Source organism: Hippopotamus amphibius, chromosome 9 (assembly GCF_030028045.1).
Source record: "Hippopotamus amphibius kiboko isolate mHipAmp2 chromosome 9, mHipAmp2.hap2, whole genome shotgun sequence".
Lineage (NCBI taxonomy): Eukaryota > Metazoa > Chordata > Mammalia > Artiodactyla > Hippopotamidae > Hippopotamus > Hippopotamus amphibius.
Genome location: NC_080194.1, coordinates 130,501,567 through 130,519,576, shown reverse-complemented (window position 1 = coordinate 130,519,576; position 18,010 = coordinate 130,501,567). Strand labels below are relative to the sequence as shown.

Genomic DNA, 18,010 nt, shown 5'->3' with positions numbered 1-18,010 from the left:
AGATTCAGAAATTACAAGAGTTGTCTTTTTAGTAAGATTCTGAGAACAGGAAGGGAATGAGGGAAGCTGTCCTCAGCTGACAGTGGCGAACAGTCACATTTTGGTTTCACAACCTGTTAAAAACCACAGGCTGGGTTTTCTCTGAGCCAAGAGATGGTCTGAGGATTGTCCTGTGATGTTTGGGGGAGGGGACTCTGTGACTCTCAGGAAAGGGGGACGCTGGAGTCTGGGTCAGGAGACAGGACTGGCGCCCACGTCTGAGTGGGACAGGCCCCTCGCATGTCTCCTGACCGAGCTTCCTGAGTGCAGGGACAGGGTCTGGTCCACTTGGCATCCCTGAGCATAGGGCCGGGCACCCGCAGATTCTCTGTCAGTGTAATCAGGTCAACACAGGATTGGGCCACAAGAGAGTAGAGCATCACGGGATAAAGCAGGCCTGCCCACTAGAACTTTCTATGATGATGGAGATGTACTGTTCTTTGCTGTCCAGGACAGTAGCTGCCAGCCATAGTTACTGAGTGCTTAAAATGAGCTCACTAGTGCTACAGAGAAACTGAATTCTTACTTTTACTTCATTTTAATTCAAATGGAACCAGCCCCATGTGGTTAGTGACCATTCCATTGGACAGCATAGATTCAGAGCACAAACTGAAGACAGATCAGGTTCAAACCTTGGCTCTGCTATTTCTTAGCTGTATGCCTCTGGGCAGTTACTTTGCCTCTTTGAGCCTCAGTTTTCCCATCTGTAATATGGGGATAGTAGCTACCCATCTCAGAGCCATCGAATAGGATAAAAAGAGAACATTCTTGTGAAGCACTTAGCATGAGGCTCTGCATGCACTAGGTGTTCTATGATGGATAATTGTGTATTATGATTGATGCTGCAGTTTTGTCGTTACTATAATGGGGGAGGGGCACAAGTTGGTGGACGGTGGGACTGGAGAGGAGTAAGACGGTAGAAGATGGAGAATCAGGGTCCCTCCTGTTGTGGGACCAGCCTCTGACACCCCCTCTCTGGTCCTGCAGGGCCTGGGCGTCCCAGCAGGGATGCAGCTCAGCGGCTCCCTGCAGGCCTCGGGTGGGGAAGCAGAAGCATCAGGGGTCCTCGTAGCAGCTGGCCACACTGCCTCCCTGACGTTGGTGGTGGCCACGCACCCATCCAAGGCCACGCTCCAAGCAAAACTGATGCACACGCTGCCTGCACTGCGAGCCCTTCCCCCAGAGAACTCGCTGACAGTCCAGCTCGGGTGGGAGGCTGGGCACCCGCTGGGCCTGGAGCTGCACGCGGGGGCTTGCGAGCTTCAGGGCAGCGGCGAGTTGCAGCTGGACCACCGGCTGCAGTGGCAGGTGCTGGCCGAGAGCTCCTGCGAGGCCCTGCAGGTAGGTGTGCCAGGGTGAGCCGGAGGGGTGGACTCCAAGGTCTCCAGGGGGCAGGGCAGGGGCCTCCTTTGTGATCACTGCCAAAACGAGAGTGATCAGGTGAACCTCTCAGATGAGGAATGGACTCCTCAGATACTTATTGAGAATCTCCTCTGTGCCCTGGACATACAGCAGTAAACAAAGCAGAGGTGAATGCCTGCCTGGGCAGACTGGCAACCCCCAGGATAAATCACTGAACTTTGGAGTGTATTACACAGTGGTGAGGGCCAAGGAGAGAGGGAAAGTGGGAAAGAAGGGGGCATGAGAAACACGGCAGATATTTAATTTTATACGTTGGTCAAGATTGGCCCCAAAGACAGGATGACATTTGAGCACAGACTTGAAGGAGAGGAGGGAATGGCATTGTGGGTGTCTGGGGAAAGCATATTCTAAGCATGGTCAGTGCAAAGGCCCTGAGGCAGGGCCGGAGACGGAAGGGCATTCTCTAGGACTGGGGTCCGTAAACCGTTTCTATAAAAGTTCGTATAGTAAATATCTTTGGCTTTGCAGGTCATTCCGTGGTAACTGATCAGTGCTGCTGTTATAGTACAAAGCTCTATAGACGATATGCACTGCGTGGGCGTGACTGTGTTCCAAGAAAGCTTTATTTACAACGGCCAGTGGGCTGGCCGTGGCCGGTGGGCCATTGTTTGCTGACTCCTGTTTTATAAAAAGGCCATGGGGTGGGAGCACACTCGGATTCAGGATCCATCACAGAGGATTGGATAGAAGTTGGATGTGGGTGTGAGAGAAAGAGGAGAACGGGGTGGCGACGGTGCTTTTGTCCTGTGTGACGAGAGGGTTGGGGCTGCTGTTCCCCGTGATGGGGAGAATGGTAGGCGGAGGAGGAGGGTTGGGGAGGCGGTGTCACCGACTCACAGGCCCATTTTGGATGTGTTAAATTTGACAGGGCTCTTAAACGCCCAAGTGGAGCTGTTGAGGGCAGCTCTGGAGTCAGGTGGCCGGCTGTGATCTGTACTGGAGGCCTCCAGGTCTAGGTGGTCACGTTTAAAGCCACAGACTGGCTGAGATGGCCGTGGGGTGGGTGGAGACTAAGCACTCAGGCTGCGAAGCTGGGGGGATGAGAAGGAAGGGCCCGGGGTACCAAGGAGAACAGGGCAGGAGGAGGAGAATCCCCAAGGGAGAGGGGGTCCTGAGGCTGGGGAGGAAAGGGTTCCAAGAGGAGGGAAGGGTTAACGGGGTCAAACGCTGTGTCAGGCAGGTGGAGAGTCAGGCAGCTGACCTGGGCGCTGGGAAGGCCACCTGTCAGGCCAGGAAGCGCCAGACTCTGGTGGCCTTGAGCAAATCACTGTTCCTCGCTGGGCTTCAGTTTCATCGTCATAAACAGGGTGCATAGACTTCCTTTGCTATCAGGATTAGATGAAACCGCATTGCCGATGCGCTCAGGGGTGTGCTGGTAGGAGGAGCCGAGAGGGATGCTTGCATGGGCCAGCGTTGCGGCCTGCTTCCCGGACAGGCTCCCATCTGCCTCTTGGGAGCCGGTGTTTGGGTTCTGTGTGCCTTGGGAGGCGGAGGGGATGGGGGAGGAGAGCTGGGGAGAGGCACGTTCCGCAGTTGCCAGTGGTTGGAAGACCCTTGACTCAGGACATGGTTCTCTTGGGCATAAAGATGCGATCCTTGTGGTTTGTGGAGGTGGGAGGGGGCGGAGGAAGCTCATGGAACAGTGCAGGGCTATTGATGTGGGACTTTCAGGCGCTCTGAGAACTTGATCAAAGTCACAAACCCTCTCCTGGAGAGAATGGTGTGGGCTCACTCACACCCCATTTTGTGGTCTGTTCAAGAGGGGTCGTAGGACCCCTGATAACCACTGGGGACCCCACCCTAGTTAAGAAGCCCTGCTTCCATCTCTTTAAACCCCTCCAGGCCCTGGGGGTCCCAGGCCGAGTGGACAGCTCCGGCTACATCATGGTGAACTCCACGGCTGTGGACGCCCAGGTGCTGGTCACCGTGGACGCCAACGTGCTACGGGGGCTGCTCGTCCTCAATACCACCCAGGTGAGGGTGCGGACAGGTGGGGTACCCGGGATGGCCTGGGAAGGGTGCTGGGGGCATGTGCTCCCAAGGCCCGAAGAGAAGCATTTGGACACCCCCCCCCCCACCCCGTGCTCCAGAGAGGACCTTGGCAGTTGAGAGTGTCAGGGTCCGTGAGTAGAGGAATGGGGCTTCCCAGGAGAAGTCCCTTAGCTGCCCCTTCCCCTTCCTTACTCCCCAGGAGCCACCGCTCATACGACTTCCTTAACGTCATGTCCATGGAAGCACACAGTGGGCTCCTTTTGCATCTGCCTTGTTTTGTTCGCCATTAGGTTTGTGGGATTCACCCAGGCTGTGTTGCTTATCCTTTTTCACTGCTGTAGAGTATTCCATGCTGTGCCTCTGTCACAGTTCATCTACCCATCCTATCTGTTAGCATGTAGGCAATGTCCAGTTTCTTATTGTATGTTATTTTATTAATTAATCACGTGTCTTTATTTTATTTAAAAACGTTTTTATTGTGGTATAATACACATAACAAAATGTACCATCTTCACCATTTTTGAGTGCACAGTTTGATGGCATTACGTGTATTCACTTTATTGTGCAACCGTCACCACCATCCATCTCCAGAACTCTTTTCATCTTGCAAAACTGAAACTCTGTCCCCATGAAACAGGAACGCCTCATTTTCCCCTCCCCTGAGCTCTGCTGATTTCCCTCCTGTTAAAGGCTGAGTATCATTGCATTGTATGGATGGACCCCATTTTATTCACCCATTTGTCCATCGATGGACCCTTGGTTTGCTTCCACTCTTTGGCTGTTTTGACGAGTGCTGCTATAAGCACGGGTGTGCAAATAACTCTACGTGGTATCTCACATGAGTCTTGGGTCCTCTCACTCTATGGTAGACCCAGCAGGACGTGAACTTGCTGCTCACACACAGCCTGCCTCAGCCCGGCCCCTTGGCCCTCCCAGCCCGGGTCCTGCTGGACCTGAACACCGAGAGGCTCGGGCCCAGCTAGACACACCCTGTGGGTCGGAGTGGACGGCAGACAGGTGGGGGCTCTGCCAGCAAGGCCTCGGGGGGCTGGGAGGTGTGGGGACAGCCCAGCCCAGTGGCCCCGGTCCCACAGTCATCTACCCTGATAGGTGTCCGAGGAGCTGACCTTCACTCGGTGGCCGGAGCGCGTCGCCCTGGACTGCACGCTCCAGCACAATATCCCCGTACTGCGGATGCTGTGGGTGGAGGACAAGCTGGACCTGCAGGTCAGCCTCGGCACGTGCCAGTGATAGTGGAAATCATTCATTCATCCAAGAAACCTTTTTGGAAGTACCTCAGAGACAAGGGAATGGGAGAACACGGTTCAGACCTCCCTCCAAACCTCAGTCTCCTCATCTGGAAACTGGGGATGTTCATACTCGTTTCCCTCACCCAGCCATGCCTCCTGGGACTGTTACCCACTCTCCTCCTCCAGAGCCCCCCACTCCCAGCGGACCCGATGCTTGTCCTCAGCCCTCTTTTTCCCTGTTATCCACACACACTCCCTTCGTGGGCTCATCCAGTGCCTTCTCTGCACTGCCATGTCCCCCATTTCTCCCTCCCCCGAAACCCAGACCCATAGACCCACCTGCCTGCTGCATCTCCACTCTAACGCCTGGCAGGCACCTCCGACTTGGCTGTTCCAAAACCAGACAGGCCGCCCCGCCAGACCTGCCCCTCCTCGTCTCCCCATCTCAGCAAACGGCCCCTCGTCCGTCCTTCCAGCCCTGTGATCAAACCCTTGAAGTCAACCTTGGTCGACCAGCCCCTGTCCAGGAGCCCCCCACAAGACTCACCTCATTAGGACAGAAGACTCTCCCATCACCCAGCAAATTCCAGGGGACTGAGGAGCTCTGTGTCAAATGCTCCTGTCAGCCTCATTTACAAAAATTTACAACGGTGTAGAGGCTCTGTGTCAGGAACTGAGGTCAAAGACCAAATATTATCAGGAACCAGGGGCAGAGACATCTATATCTACATCTTTATTATTATTTCATGCCCTTCCTAGCCTCTTCCCAGCTTTCTCTTTTGCATCATCTTCCCATAGTCTGACATGTGATGCCTTTGACCTTGTTCTGGTCTGTCTCCCACTGCGGGTGTTGAAGCTCCATGGGATCAGACACTTCTTTCTCGTGCATGACAGCATCCATAGGTTTAATGGGGCCCGGCACGTGGTAGGGGCTCCGTCAGCATTGTTGAATGATGGAGTGACACCTCCTGATGTATAGAGCGGGTGACATAAAGCAGTGAGGGGCCTCGCCACCTGCTGCCATGCATGTTCGGCCAGTGATGGCTGCTGCGCTGCTGTGGCTTCGGTGATTAAATTACGTGCGTGTGGTAGGGAGGTTGCAAACTCAAAGCCTTCGCGTGCCACGTGGAGAACTCAAATGTATCAGGTGAACTGTAAGGGGACCTAGAGAGCTCATGTCCTATCTGAAATCTTCCAAGTTGTATATTTTTACCTTTTTGAAAAAAGTTTTTAAAAATTTATTTTACTGTTAACTTTTTCATTGTGGTAAAATACGTATGACATTTACCATTTGAACTGTTATAAAGTGTACCATTTAGGGCATTTAGTACATTCATAAATTTGTGCAGCTACTCTCTAAATCAGAATGTTTTCATCGCCCTGGATGGGACCCCTGTACCCGTTAGCAGTCACTCCTCAGTAGGCAGCCCCTACCTGCCAGCAAAACAGCACACGTGTAGTTTGCCAAGTGTAACCCCAGTTGTTCTTCCCACCTGCTCCCTGGGGGTCCTGGTTCTTCCCGTCCCAACGGCATGGGTGATACAAAACCCCAGGGTTTGTGGGAACCGGTGCCAGCTGGGCCGGGCTGGCTTTCTCTGCACGGGGTGCTCCAGCACCTCCTGGGTGTCATTGCAGGTGTCCGTGGACGTCCACGACAGTGGCTCTGGCTTTGAGAGTTCGGGACGCGTCTCGGCAGGGCCCACGTCTCTGAACTACTCCGTGAGCTACTGTCCCCGCGATGGGCACCTGGAGCTCTCTGGCTGGAGCGAGCACAACAGCCAGGCCCTGTGGCAGGCGGGGTTCCCGGCAGAGGCCCGCATCAGCGCCGAGCTGCAGACTCGCGGTAAGGCAGCCAGGCACTGCCCGTGGATGAGAGCTGGCTCCTCCCACGCCGGGGCCTGCCCGCCAGCCTCAGGCCCAGTTGACCCTGAGCTCCAGGACTAACCAGGATGCCCTTGGACTTGGAGCCTGCCTCCTAAGGCAGCGTGGATTCACTTCCGAGGGCTTCCAAGGCATCATACCATAAACCGGGTGGCTTAAAACAACAGAAATGTGTGCTCCCACAGTTCTGGAGGCCAGGAATCAGAAATCAGGTGTTGTTCAGGGCCATGCTCCCCTCCAAAGTCTTTAGGGGAAAATCCTTCCTTGCCTCTTCCAGCTCCTGGTGGCCCCAGGCATTCCTGGCCTTGTGGCTGCATCACTCTAGTCTCTGTCCCTGTGTCTCTGCCTCTTCTTCTTCTTTTTTTTTTTTTAAGTTTTTGGCTGTGTTGGGTTTTCGTTGCTGTGCATGGGCTTTCTCTAGTTGTGGCGGGAGGGGACGACTCTTCGTTGTGGTGCACGGGCTTCTCATTGCAGTGGTGTCTCTTGTTGTGGAGCACGGGCTCTAGGCATGTGGGCTTCCGTAGTTGTGGCACTGGGCTCAGTAGTTGTGGCTCATGGACTCTAGAGTGCAGGCTCAGTAGTTGTGGTGCGTGGGCTTAGTTGCTCCACGGCACGTGGGATGTTCCTGGATCAGGGCCCGAACCCAGGTCTCCTGCATTGGCAGGCAGATTCTTAACCACTGCACCACCAGGGAAATCCCTCTTCTTTTTATAAGGATGCCAGTCATCAGATTAGGGCCCATCTTAATCCACCACCTCATCTTGGCTTGATTACCTTTGCAAAGACCATATTTCCCAAAAAAAGGTTACATTCGCAGGTCGGGGAGTTAGGACTTCAACATAATTTTTAGGGGGAGACAGTTCAACCCATTTTGGAAGAGGAAGGGAAGAGGACAGGAATAAGAGCCAGCACTGACGGAGTGCTTACTGCATACGTACCAGCCAAGTTCTCAATACACGGGCTCAGCGAATCTGCTCCACCATCCCATTTACGCCCAGGGAAAGGTGAAGCCCCTGGGGGGGCCTCTGGGCCCTCCGGATCCCCGCCCTCCCCTCGCTGACTCTCTCCTGGCCCTTGCCCATCCCGCTGCTTGATATTCCTGACACAGGAGGCTTGCTGCTGCCTCAGGGTCTTTACGCAGGCCGTTCCCTCTGCCTGGAACACTTCTCCCCACGCATCTGCCTGGCGCACTCTCTCACCTCCTTTGGGGAGTTCTCAGACGTCATCTCAGTGAGGCCTTGCTGACTCGCCCTGCTTATTTGCACCCTCACCACCTCCAGCTCTCCGCACCCCTCTCCCTGGCTTTGTCATTCTCACATGTTGTGTAACTTACAATTTAAATACCTTTATTCCTCGTGGCCTGTCTTGCGCCCACTCCGCACTAGAATGTACACTCCACAAGGACAGGGATGCTCTTTGTTTGAAGAGTGACAGATAGTAGGTGTTCAATTAATCATCCGTTGAGCGAAGGCGTGAACCTATGAGAGAGGGGTTAGGAACACCATCCCTGTTCTGCAGGGGAGGAATGGAAGCTTAGAGAGGTTGAGTCACTTGTCCCGGGCCACATAGCTGGTTAATGATGAACCCAGGCAGTGTGACTCCAGAGCTACTTTCTGACCCCCATGTAGATGACAGAGATCTGGATCCCAGGGTGGCCCTAAATCCCTTGGGTCATCCTCTTCTGGCCTCCAACACTTCCATCCTCGGCTCTCAGCCTCCTGTGGGGTGAGCGGGGGCCTGTATCAGACTGTCAGTGTGCGCTGACCTCACAGACGGCTCTGATGAAGGCTTTGTAGGGGATGTGGTAGGTAGGTAATGGGGTGGTCGTCCCAGGGATAACTGCCACACCGTCCCAGTTCCCGGGGCCAGGAGACCTGGTGTGCTCACCTCCAGCCAGGGTGACCTCTCACCGCCCCTCACTGCGACCCCAATCCCTCGAGGGGCATTTTCTGCCCGGCGTCAACATTCTTGGTGTCCCCACAATCAGGAACCTCCCCGAGCAAGGGGACTGGGTACCCTTCGACATGTGTCCCATCCTTCCTTATGCCTCACACATAGTAGGTACACGTGGTTGAACACTGAATAATGAAGGAAAGAGACAAACCCTTCCTGAGACCTACTGTGTGCTCCACACCCAGGTGTGTTATCTCAGTTAATCTTGGCGATGCCCCTTGAGGCAGGTGATCTGTGCCCCCTCTGTAGGTGAGGAAGTTGAGGCTCAGAGCTGCCAGGCTTGTGTGCCATGGAGGGCCACCCAGGTGATGGGGCTGAGTGAGATTCTGGAATCTCCTTTCCTTGAGGGTTTTCACCTGTCTGCTGAGATGAGCTGTGGCTCAGCTCAGAGGCAGGAGACTGGAAGAGAAGCCCGCACGTGGTGGGAGGGGGTGCAGCTCCTCCAGCCTAGGCCAGGCAAGCTGCAGGTCAATATCATTTGATATTGATTTGGTATTTGATTAACCCTAGAGAGAAGCATCATTGGTTTGTTCATTCCCTCAACAAGTACTGGACACCTGTGATGTGTCTGGGGCTGTGCTGAGTGCTGGGGTCATAGCAGGCAATGAAACAAGCTAAAGGCCCTGCCCTCATGGAGCTGACCTTCTGGTGGGGGAGGGAGCAGGATGGGCAATCAGGGGAGGCTACTCGGAGGAGGTGTCATATCAGCAGCAACTCCAATGAGAGAAGGTGCTGGCCAGGGATGCCTCATGACGGATGATGTCACAGGGACTCAGAGGTGAAAGGCTTGCCCAGGGTCAATCCCACCGGTATCCTCAGGGCAGGGCCCCTCCCACAGCTTCTGGTGCGTCCCTAAGCTGGGAAGGGAGGTGAACCGTCTCCAGCAGCCTTGTCATTCTCTGCCTCTAGAGACCCAGACGCAGGCCCGTGTGGTCCTCCGAGGCAGGGGAGGTGGGATCAGCGTGGATGTGGCAGCCCTGGTGGCCTGGCTGATGAACGGCCCTCTGGATCTGGTGGTGAATGTCAGCCACACAGCGCCCACTCTCCGGAGGCTGGGCCTGCCCTTCGCCAGCCAGGTGAGGAGCGGGCGGCCAGCCTGGGCAGGGGCAGGCTCCCTCCTAATTCTGTCAACGCCCATCCTGTCCAAGGGGGCAGAGGACCACTGTGTGCATGATTGACAGGGATGCTCTTATGTCTCTCCAGCACTTTACAGTAAAGGCTTTATTGATAATGTCAGTAGTAATAATTGTAACCAGCATCTACTGAGCGACCTCTGTATTCCCAGCCATGGGGCTCTTGTGGACCTGGCCCCCTGCATCTCTGAGTTCCGGCTTCTGGCCCTGGGTCCTTTCTGCCCTTCCACTTTTTAATCAGAATCAAAGCCCAGCTTCCATTTGTAGAGTGCCTGCTGCATTGACTCATCTCCTAAGACCCCAGCGAGAGGCAGAACAGCACAGTTGTTACGAATGCTGGAGGTCAGTCCCCGCTCTGCCATTTGCTGGCTGTGTGGCCTTGGGCAAATTCCTTAGCCTCTCTGGGCCCTCAGTCCCCTCATCTGTGAAATGGGGATAATAACTGTACTGATAATGTGGGGGCTGTGAGGATGGGGTGAGTTAATGCACCTGGGATGGTGTGTGGCTGGAGCAGATGCTTTAGAAGCTTTTGTTGCTATGGCGATGACGGTGATGGTGGTAACTGTAACCACCATCATCTCTGGGTCACAGATGAGCATCTAGGTGACCTGCCCAAGGTCACATAGCAAGTAGACATCAAAATAGGGACTCCGACTTGGTACCGGGCCCTTCCCAGAGATACCCCCCAACAACCTCTGAGAAAGGAAATGTCCTGTGGTCCCACTGCATGGGGCCGTGTCCCAGCCACTGTCATTTGGTGTGAACTCTCCTTGGGTGGCTAGGCCCTCCTGCTCCCCCACGAGTCACAGAGCACATGCATCAAAGCCTCTTTTCCAACCTCCTGTTTTGGGTTATCCAGCAATCCCCCTGCCCCTCACGCCACTCTGCCGTGAGAGGAGTCCCGGGGGGCCAGGATGTCACTCCTCACGTAGAGGGTCTGTGTCACTGCGACCCACGACTGAGCAGCCCGAGCTCCCTTCTCCCCTGACTTCATCTGAATCCCCTTTTCCTGCCCTGGGGCTGGGTGGTGGGGGGATATCTGTGGGATGCTTGCTCTTTGCTGATGTTGGAGGCATAGGTCTGCATTGGGGGCCCGCGGTGGGCAGTCTGGGCTGCAGTGAGGGAGCCTGCCCAGGCCCTGCTCAAGGGTCCTCACCCTCCAAGGGGCTGGTAGACGGGGCCAGGCCTGATGGGTGTCTGCCACTCCAGGCTGGAGGGGACAGGGAAGTTATGGGCTGCGAAGCATGGCCTGGCCTGTGAGGGTCCTCAGGCCCCTACCCTCCCCACACCTCACTGCCTGCACCCCCATCCCTCTTCAGCTCATGTTCTGGGAACGGTGGGAAGAGGAGGAGATGAGTTCGTCCCTGCAGTTGATGTGCGATTCTCAAGCCTGCCTGGTCCTCAACATCCATGGCCGGAACCAGGCGCTCAGGTGAGGGGTTCTCTACACTCTGGGGGCACCAACAGGAGAGGAATGGGTGAGGGAGACCTCAGCTGAGCACTCCTGACCCGCAGCGCTTCCTCGAACCCTCCCCCCTGCCCAGCTGCACAGAGGTGGCAACGGAGGCTCAGAGAGACCAAGTGACTTGCCCAAGGTCACACAGCTAATAAAATATCTTTGACCTCTGGGAGCAGGACAGGGATGAGGAGTTCTTGGTCTCACAAACGAAATCCCAGGCCTCGAATACATATTAATAACCATGATGGCTCTTTGGTCCAGGGACCTACTGGGTGCCGGGGTCGGGAGTCTTACACTCAGATGAAGTCAGGCGGGCCACCAGGCTCCGGTACTCATGCCGGGTCATTGAGGGAGATGAGGGAGCCACCCGTTAACGGTGTAGACCAGTGGTTCTCACCTGGGGGCGAGTTTGGCAATGTCTGGGGAAATGTCTGGTTTTTACGACTGGGCAGGGGGTGCTTCTGTGAGTGGGGGCCAGAGGTCCTGCCAGACCTCCTATAACGCACAGGTCAGCCCATGACAGTGAATCGTGTGGCCCGCGTGTCAGCCGTGCTGAGGTTGAGACAGCTGGTATAGAGGCACCACCAGGACAGGGCAGCCCCGGGGCAGGCAGCCGTGGGGAGCCGTGAGCACCCCGGCTGAAGAGGCGAGGGAGGGATGCTGTGTGCACAGCGCTGCCGGGAGGCACCCTGCTGAGGTTCCAGTGGCCAAGCCCGAGGGGGCCCATCGGTGAGCCCGCAGAAGACGTGCCGCCTGGTACCACCCAGCCCTTGTGCTGAAGGGGAAACTGAGGGACGTGCCCAACGTGCCAAGAGCAGGCAGAGGCCGAGCTGGGATTCAGATTTAGGTCACCTGGGGGCAGGCTGCAGCCCTGACCATTACACCCACGGCCCTCAGGCCTCGGGGCACGTGAATAGCCCTTCCTCGGGCTGCTGCTGTGTTCCTGGGTCTCTGCTGGGGAGGTTGGCTTGGTCTTGACCCTACCCTGGGGGCCCCGGACAGGGTGTCCTCAAGCCCGGCCTCTCACGTCCTCTTTCCTTCCAGCAAAGAGCTGCGGCTCTCTGGCCGACATCGCCTCCCCATCCTCCTCGGCTTCTGCCCCAGCAGAGCCTCCGCCTCAGCCAAGGTAACTGTGTCCTGGCTGCCCCTGAGCTGCTAACTGGTTCCAGATGCCCTGCCCGAGGCGGGTGGGGGCCGCACAGGCCGGCCCCGCTGGGGAGTGTTCACACACCCACATCTGTCCGCCAGCTGCGGCAGGCCCCCGTGGGCCACCCTCGGAAACCCCTGGCCCCAGCTTTCCCAAACAGGCCCAGGTTTACATTCCTGGGCCAGGCCCTGCGGCCCCCAGCCGGGCCCACGAGACCCTCGGGAGCCGGGGGGAGGCGTGCCTGTCCGGTGCCTGGCGCCTGGCGCCACCTCACCCGGCCTGGCACACTCCCAGCCGCGGGATCAGATGACGCGGCCCCTGAGCTGAGCCAGCATCACCTCCCAGGTGTCCCGTCTGCCTTCCCCAGGGTCTCTGCGTGTCTCCCTGCCCTGTGTCCACAAATCCCATTTTCACGCGGAGCCCCCAGGATAACCCTCGCTCGCTCGTGCATCTGCCCTGCAAGTAGCATCCGGGGGTCCTGGGGGTGGACAGCAGGGCCCGTGAGACCCATGATTCCCCCTCCCTCCGTGCTGCTGCCATTGTCTATTTCTGTTGCCCCTCCTCCCCGGATCAGGAGGTGCTGGAGGCCGTGCCCAGTACCTGGCGGGGGCCCGGCACATAGTAGGTGCTCAGCGAAAGATAGTGAATGAATGAGTAAATGAGTGAGCGATTACAGTCACCAACTGGTCACTTCATTATCCCACCAGCCACTCAGTTTTGTTTTTTTTTTTTTTTTTTTTTTTTATTATTTTTTTGGAGGTACACCAGTTTCAATCATCTGTTTTTATCCCCATATTCCCACCCTTCCTTGACTCCCCCCACCTCGAGTCCCCCCCCACCCTCCCTGCCCCAGTCCTCAAAGGCATCTACCCAGTTTTGTTAAAAGCCCTCCCTGCTGGCTCAGGTGCCTTTGTTTATAGAGCACCTACTGCGTGCCAGGCCCTGTACCTGCACGCCACACACAATCCCAGTGTCCCCAGACTTCACTGCGCCCTCATTCAAGGGAACCTCTTAGTTTTCCCCTAATCTTTATTTTGAATAATTTCCAACCTATGGAAAAGTGACTGTAGCACAGCAGACCTTTACCGATTGGTTTTTTCCCCAGTTTTATCGAGATGTAATTGACACAGAGCACTGTACAGCTTTAACGCATACAGCATACTGATCTGACTCACATCTATTGCAAAATGGCTACAATAGGTTTAGTTAACACCTGTCATCTCACAGAAACACCGAAAAAGAAAAGGAGATCTTTCTTTCCTTGTGATGAGAACTCTTAGGATCTCCTCTTTTTTTTTTTAATTAATTTTTATTGGAGTATAGTTGATTTACAATGTTGTGTTACTTTCTGCTGTACTGCAAAGTGAATCAGTTATGCATGTACATATATCCACTCTTTTTTAGATTCTATTCCCATATAGATCATTACAGAGTGTTGGGTAGAGTTCCCTGTGCTATACAGTAGGTCCTTATTAGTTATCTATTTTATATTTAGTAGTGTGTATATGTCAGTCCCCATCTCCCAATTTATTCCTCCCCGCCCCCCCCTTGGTAACCATAAGTCTATTTTCTACATCTGTGACTCTGTTTCTGTTTTGTAAATAGGTTCGTTTGTACCATTCTCCTCTCTTAACCACTTTCAAATATACCATCCAGCGGGGTTAACTCTAGTCATCCTGTTGTACGTACATGCCTGGTATTTATCTTATATCACCAAGTGTTGATATCTTCCCACATCTTTCTATTTATACTTATATACATTTGTATATTCATATACACACCTTTTTTTTGTATTATTGTGAGTTAATATTTAGATGTTTCTGGAGACATCTCTTTACTCCTAAAAACTGCAACGAGTATTTCCTATAACAAGCGTATTTCAACCATTTCAAGGGTTGTGTACAACATAATAGAATTGCAAAATTCAGGAAATTTAACATGTGACACTATTATTGAATATGCAGTTTACTATAAAATTTCCCATTTGTTGCAATAATTCTTCTTTTGCAATAATGTTCTTTCGAGCTGTTTTGCTTTGTTTGCTTTATATCCAGGATGCAGTTCAGGGTCATCCAGGGTATTCAGTTGTCACATCTCTTTAGTTCTTCATCTAGAACAGGGGTCTGCAAACTTTCACCGTGAAGTGCCAGATAGTAAATATTTTAGCCTTTACACCCAATACCCTCTCTGTGGCAACAACTCAACTTTGCCATTGTAACAAAAGAGCAGCCATGGGCAAAATGTAAATAAATGGGCATGGCCGTGTTCCAATAAAACTTTATTTACAAAATCAGGCAGTGGGCCAAATTTGGCCCCAAAACTGACCCCTGATCTAGAAATTCTCTCCCCAGCGCCTACCTTTTCTTCCCTCTAACATTTTATTATTATACTTACAGACACTGAAAAATTAAAACAATTTTATAGTGAACACCCACATACCCATCACCTAGATTTTTTCATTCATATTTCTCTCTATCATGTAGCTCTCCATCCTTCTTAATTTTTGATGCATTTCAAAGTAAGTTGCCGATATCGATAGACTTCCCCCTAAACAGTTCATTGTCATTAACCACCTTAAAGAAGAACTCCTGCGGTGAACAACAAGGATTTACTGTATAGCACAGGGAAACGTATTCAGTATCTTCTAATAACCTATAATGGAAAAGAATCTGAAGCTGTATACCTGAAACTAACACAATATTGTAAATACACTATGGTTAAATTTTTTAAGGAACTCCTGCATTGGCGATTTTGCAGTGTCCAGGCAGTTGTTTTGCAAAAATCCTCCTTTTGAACGTATCACATTGTGATTCCGACATGATTCAGATTGGACATTTTTGACAGGGGTATCACTAAATTAATGATGCTTTTTGAGAGAGCTTAAAAATACCAATTCTTGACCCAGTTTCGAGAGGCTCTGTTTTTACAGGTCTTAGGTGGGGTCCCAGAATCTATGTTTTTGGCAGGTGCCCTAAGTGATTCTGCTATTCAGCCAGCCTAGGAGTTAGCACATTATTTCATATAGTTTTCATATCAACCCATTAATAAAGTAGGTATCATTATCCCAATTTATCTGATGAGAAAGTGAAGGCTCGGGTGGTTATGGAACTAGCTAGCGGTCATTCACCCCATACTGGTAGAGCCAGAATTGGTGCCCTGGTCTGCTTGATGCAATGCTTGTGTGTGGCCCTCTGCACTAGACTGCCCCCTGCTGTTTACAATGGTAATACAATGAGAATTCCTGCCTGCCTGCCTGCCCCAGGCTGGTAACCATCTGCAAATCAGTGTTACAGCATGAAGGGCATGGGGAGATTGTTGTCGTGGCCACACCTGGTGGTCTAAACTGAGGTTCAAGACCCTCATGTGGTCAAAGTTTGTCCCATCCAGGCAGCTGTGGGTCTTTCGGGTCTGGGGCTTTGGGAGGCAGAGCTTACTTACAGCCTGGAGCCAGCATCTTCCTCAATGTTCCATTAAGAGACTTGAATGAGGAGCTCTGACTTGCTTCTCTTCTGGCCCAGCTGCGATACTCTGAGGGCGGAGCCGAGAGCACATTGGCCTTCATGGTGGAAGAGCATCATTTTCACGTTGGCGCCAGGCTGGTGGCTGCTAAGAACAGTCTCACCAACATCATCAAGCTGGAACAGACCTTCCCCCAGGTGCGTAGAGGAGGCCAGAGCAGGTTGGGAGGCTCCCAGGGCAGCCCTTTGAGAAAAGAGGAATTGTCCTGGTTCCTGGGAGGATCCAATGCAGGCAGGGCTGTGATGTGGGCAAAATTTGCTGAAATGGATTCTCAGCTGGTCTCAGTGTCCTCCCTCCCTCCCTCCCTTCCCTCTTTCCTCCCTCCCTCCCTTCCTCCCTTCTCTCTTCCCTCTCTCCCTCCTTCTCCCTTCTTCCCTTCCTTCTTTCCTCTCTCCCTTCTTCTTTCCTTCCTTTCTTCCTTCTTTCCTTCCTCCCCCCCCCCCTCATTATTTATTGAGCACCTACTAATTCCCAGGTCAGACACTATTTCAGAAGCTGGGGATGTTGCCTAGAACAGGATTAGTGACTCCTTCCTCTTGTCAAGTGTACAGTCTAGTGGGGAGATTGACCAACAAAAATAATCAAATAAGAAAATATATCAGATATACTAGACTATAGAAAAAGCAAAATGGGGTGATATGAGTGGAAATTACTGGGGTGGCCAGGAAAGGCCCCACTAAAGAGATGACATTTGAGCTAGCCTGAGATGACAAGCAAATATCAGCCATTTGAAAATCTGGTGAAAGAGCATTCCAGGCAGAGGGAACAAGACGTGCAAAGGGCCTGGGGCAGGAATGAATTTGGCACATTTGTGGAATGGCCACTGGGCTGGAGCAGAGTGGGTGGAGGAGATGGTGGGCAGTAGTAGGGACTCAATCATGTAGGGCACGTCAGGCCGCAGGGAGGAGTTTGAATTTTATTCTCTCTGAAAATGGAGGCCTTTGAGGACATGATCCAAAGGATGCTTTCAGATTCCTCTGGCTGCTGTGTGGGGAGGGACCTGCAGGGAGCAGCAGAGGTGCCAGTGAGCAGGGCCAGAATGATGATGTCTTGGACCGAGGTAGGGGCCGCAATGATGGGCTTTAGAGACATTTAAGAATGAACTCCGCTCCCCCCCCCAAAAGCCCCCTATACCCTCCACCCATGGCACCTACTAGCAGGGAGGGTGCCCTTCACTGAGCCTTTGCACAGGCTGTTCCTTCTGCCTAGAATGCCCTTCCCTGCTTTGTCCACTTTTTTTTCCCTCTGTTCCTTTTCCCCTTGAATATCTTTCATGGCTACTCTTGTCACCTTGTTCCACCATTTTCTGTCTCTGTGACCATGTCCCCGCGAGCCGAGAGCCCCTGAAGGGCCAGGGCCAGTCTTGGTTATCTTTGTACCCCAACTGCCGGCACTGGGTCAAGGACATAATTACCTGCTGACTAAATGTTTGAGAAACTTTACTAGCAACCACAGCAGCTCCACATGGCCCCATCCATGGGCCCAGCTCTGGGCTGAGCACATTACACCCATTATCTCACCAAGGTTGGCACTGTTATTCTTACCCCATTTAAGGAAATTGAGGCTCAGAGAGGTTGGGAAACTGGCCCAAGGCCACACAGCTTGGAAGTGCGCTGAGAGGCAGCTGTCCTCTTTACAGGGGCATCAGTCTCCTGTTTTCACACGCCTTCTGCCCCCACAGTCCCCCCCATTACATTATCTGCCCAGCCCAGTAAACTGTTAGAGCCTTGTTTCTTGTGTTTCCTCTTCTAAAATCTTCTCCCCTTTCCTGCCCTCAGCGGGAACGTGGGCTGGGTTCCCCAGTGACCCAGCTCCATCTTTCTCTTCCAGCTCTGCGCCCTTCCTGGGGAGCTGGTCCTGCAGACCTCATACCAGCGAGCCCGTGGCACCCATGTCCTGCACCACACAGTGCTGTGGGACGGCCAGGAGGTGGTCCTCAATGGGAGCCTCTCCACGCCTTTCCTCAAACCTGCCGGGACCCTCAGCCTGCAGGGTGAGTCTCCCAGGGGCGCTGGCAGGGGCGGCCCATTTACCCACTCACTCAGAGCACCATCACTGAGCACCTGCTTGTCCAGGCACTGTTCCAGGCACTGGGGAATTCATCAGGAAATAAGATGGCCCAGGTCCCCGCCCTCAAGGAGGCAGGCTGTGAGCAGGGACATGCTCTGAACGAGATAACATCAGAAGATAACATCAGGGTGTCTCCGAGAGAGAA

At 53.5% G+C, this 18,010-nt stretch overlaps 1 protein-coding gene across 1 annotated transcript in view; it reads left to right on the top strand.

The window, feature by feature from the left end:
• Positions 1-18,010, top strand: part of LOC130861610 (uncharacterized) — a 169,693-nt gene that overhangs the window by 117,261 nt on the left and 34,422 nt on the right. Inside the window, exons 42-47 of the mRNA XM_057750656.1 lie at positions 6,339-6,546; positions 9,447-9,613; positions 10,990-11,102; positions 12,174-12,255; positions 15,795-15,932; positions 17,626-17,788. Of these exons, the coding sequence (XP_057606639.1) occupies positions 6,339-6,546; positions 9,447-9,613; positions 10,990-11,102; positions 12,174-12,255; positions 15,795-15,932; positions 17,626-17,788 (871 nt within the window). The remainder of the gene's footprint in view (positions 1-6,338; positions 6,547-9,446; positions 9,614-10,989; positions 11,103-12,173; positions 12,256-15,794; positions 15,933-17,625; positions 17,789-18,010) is intronic.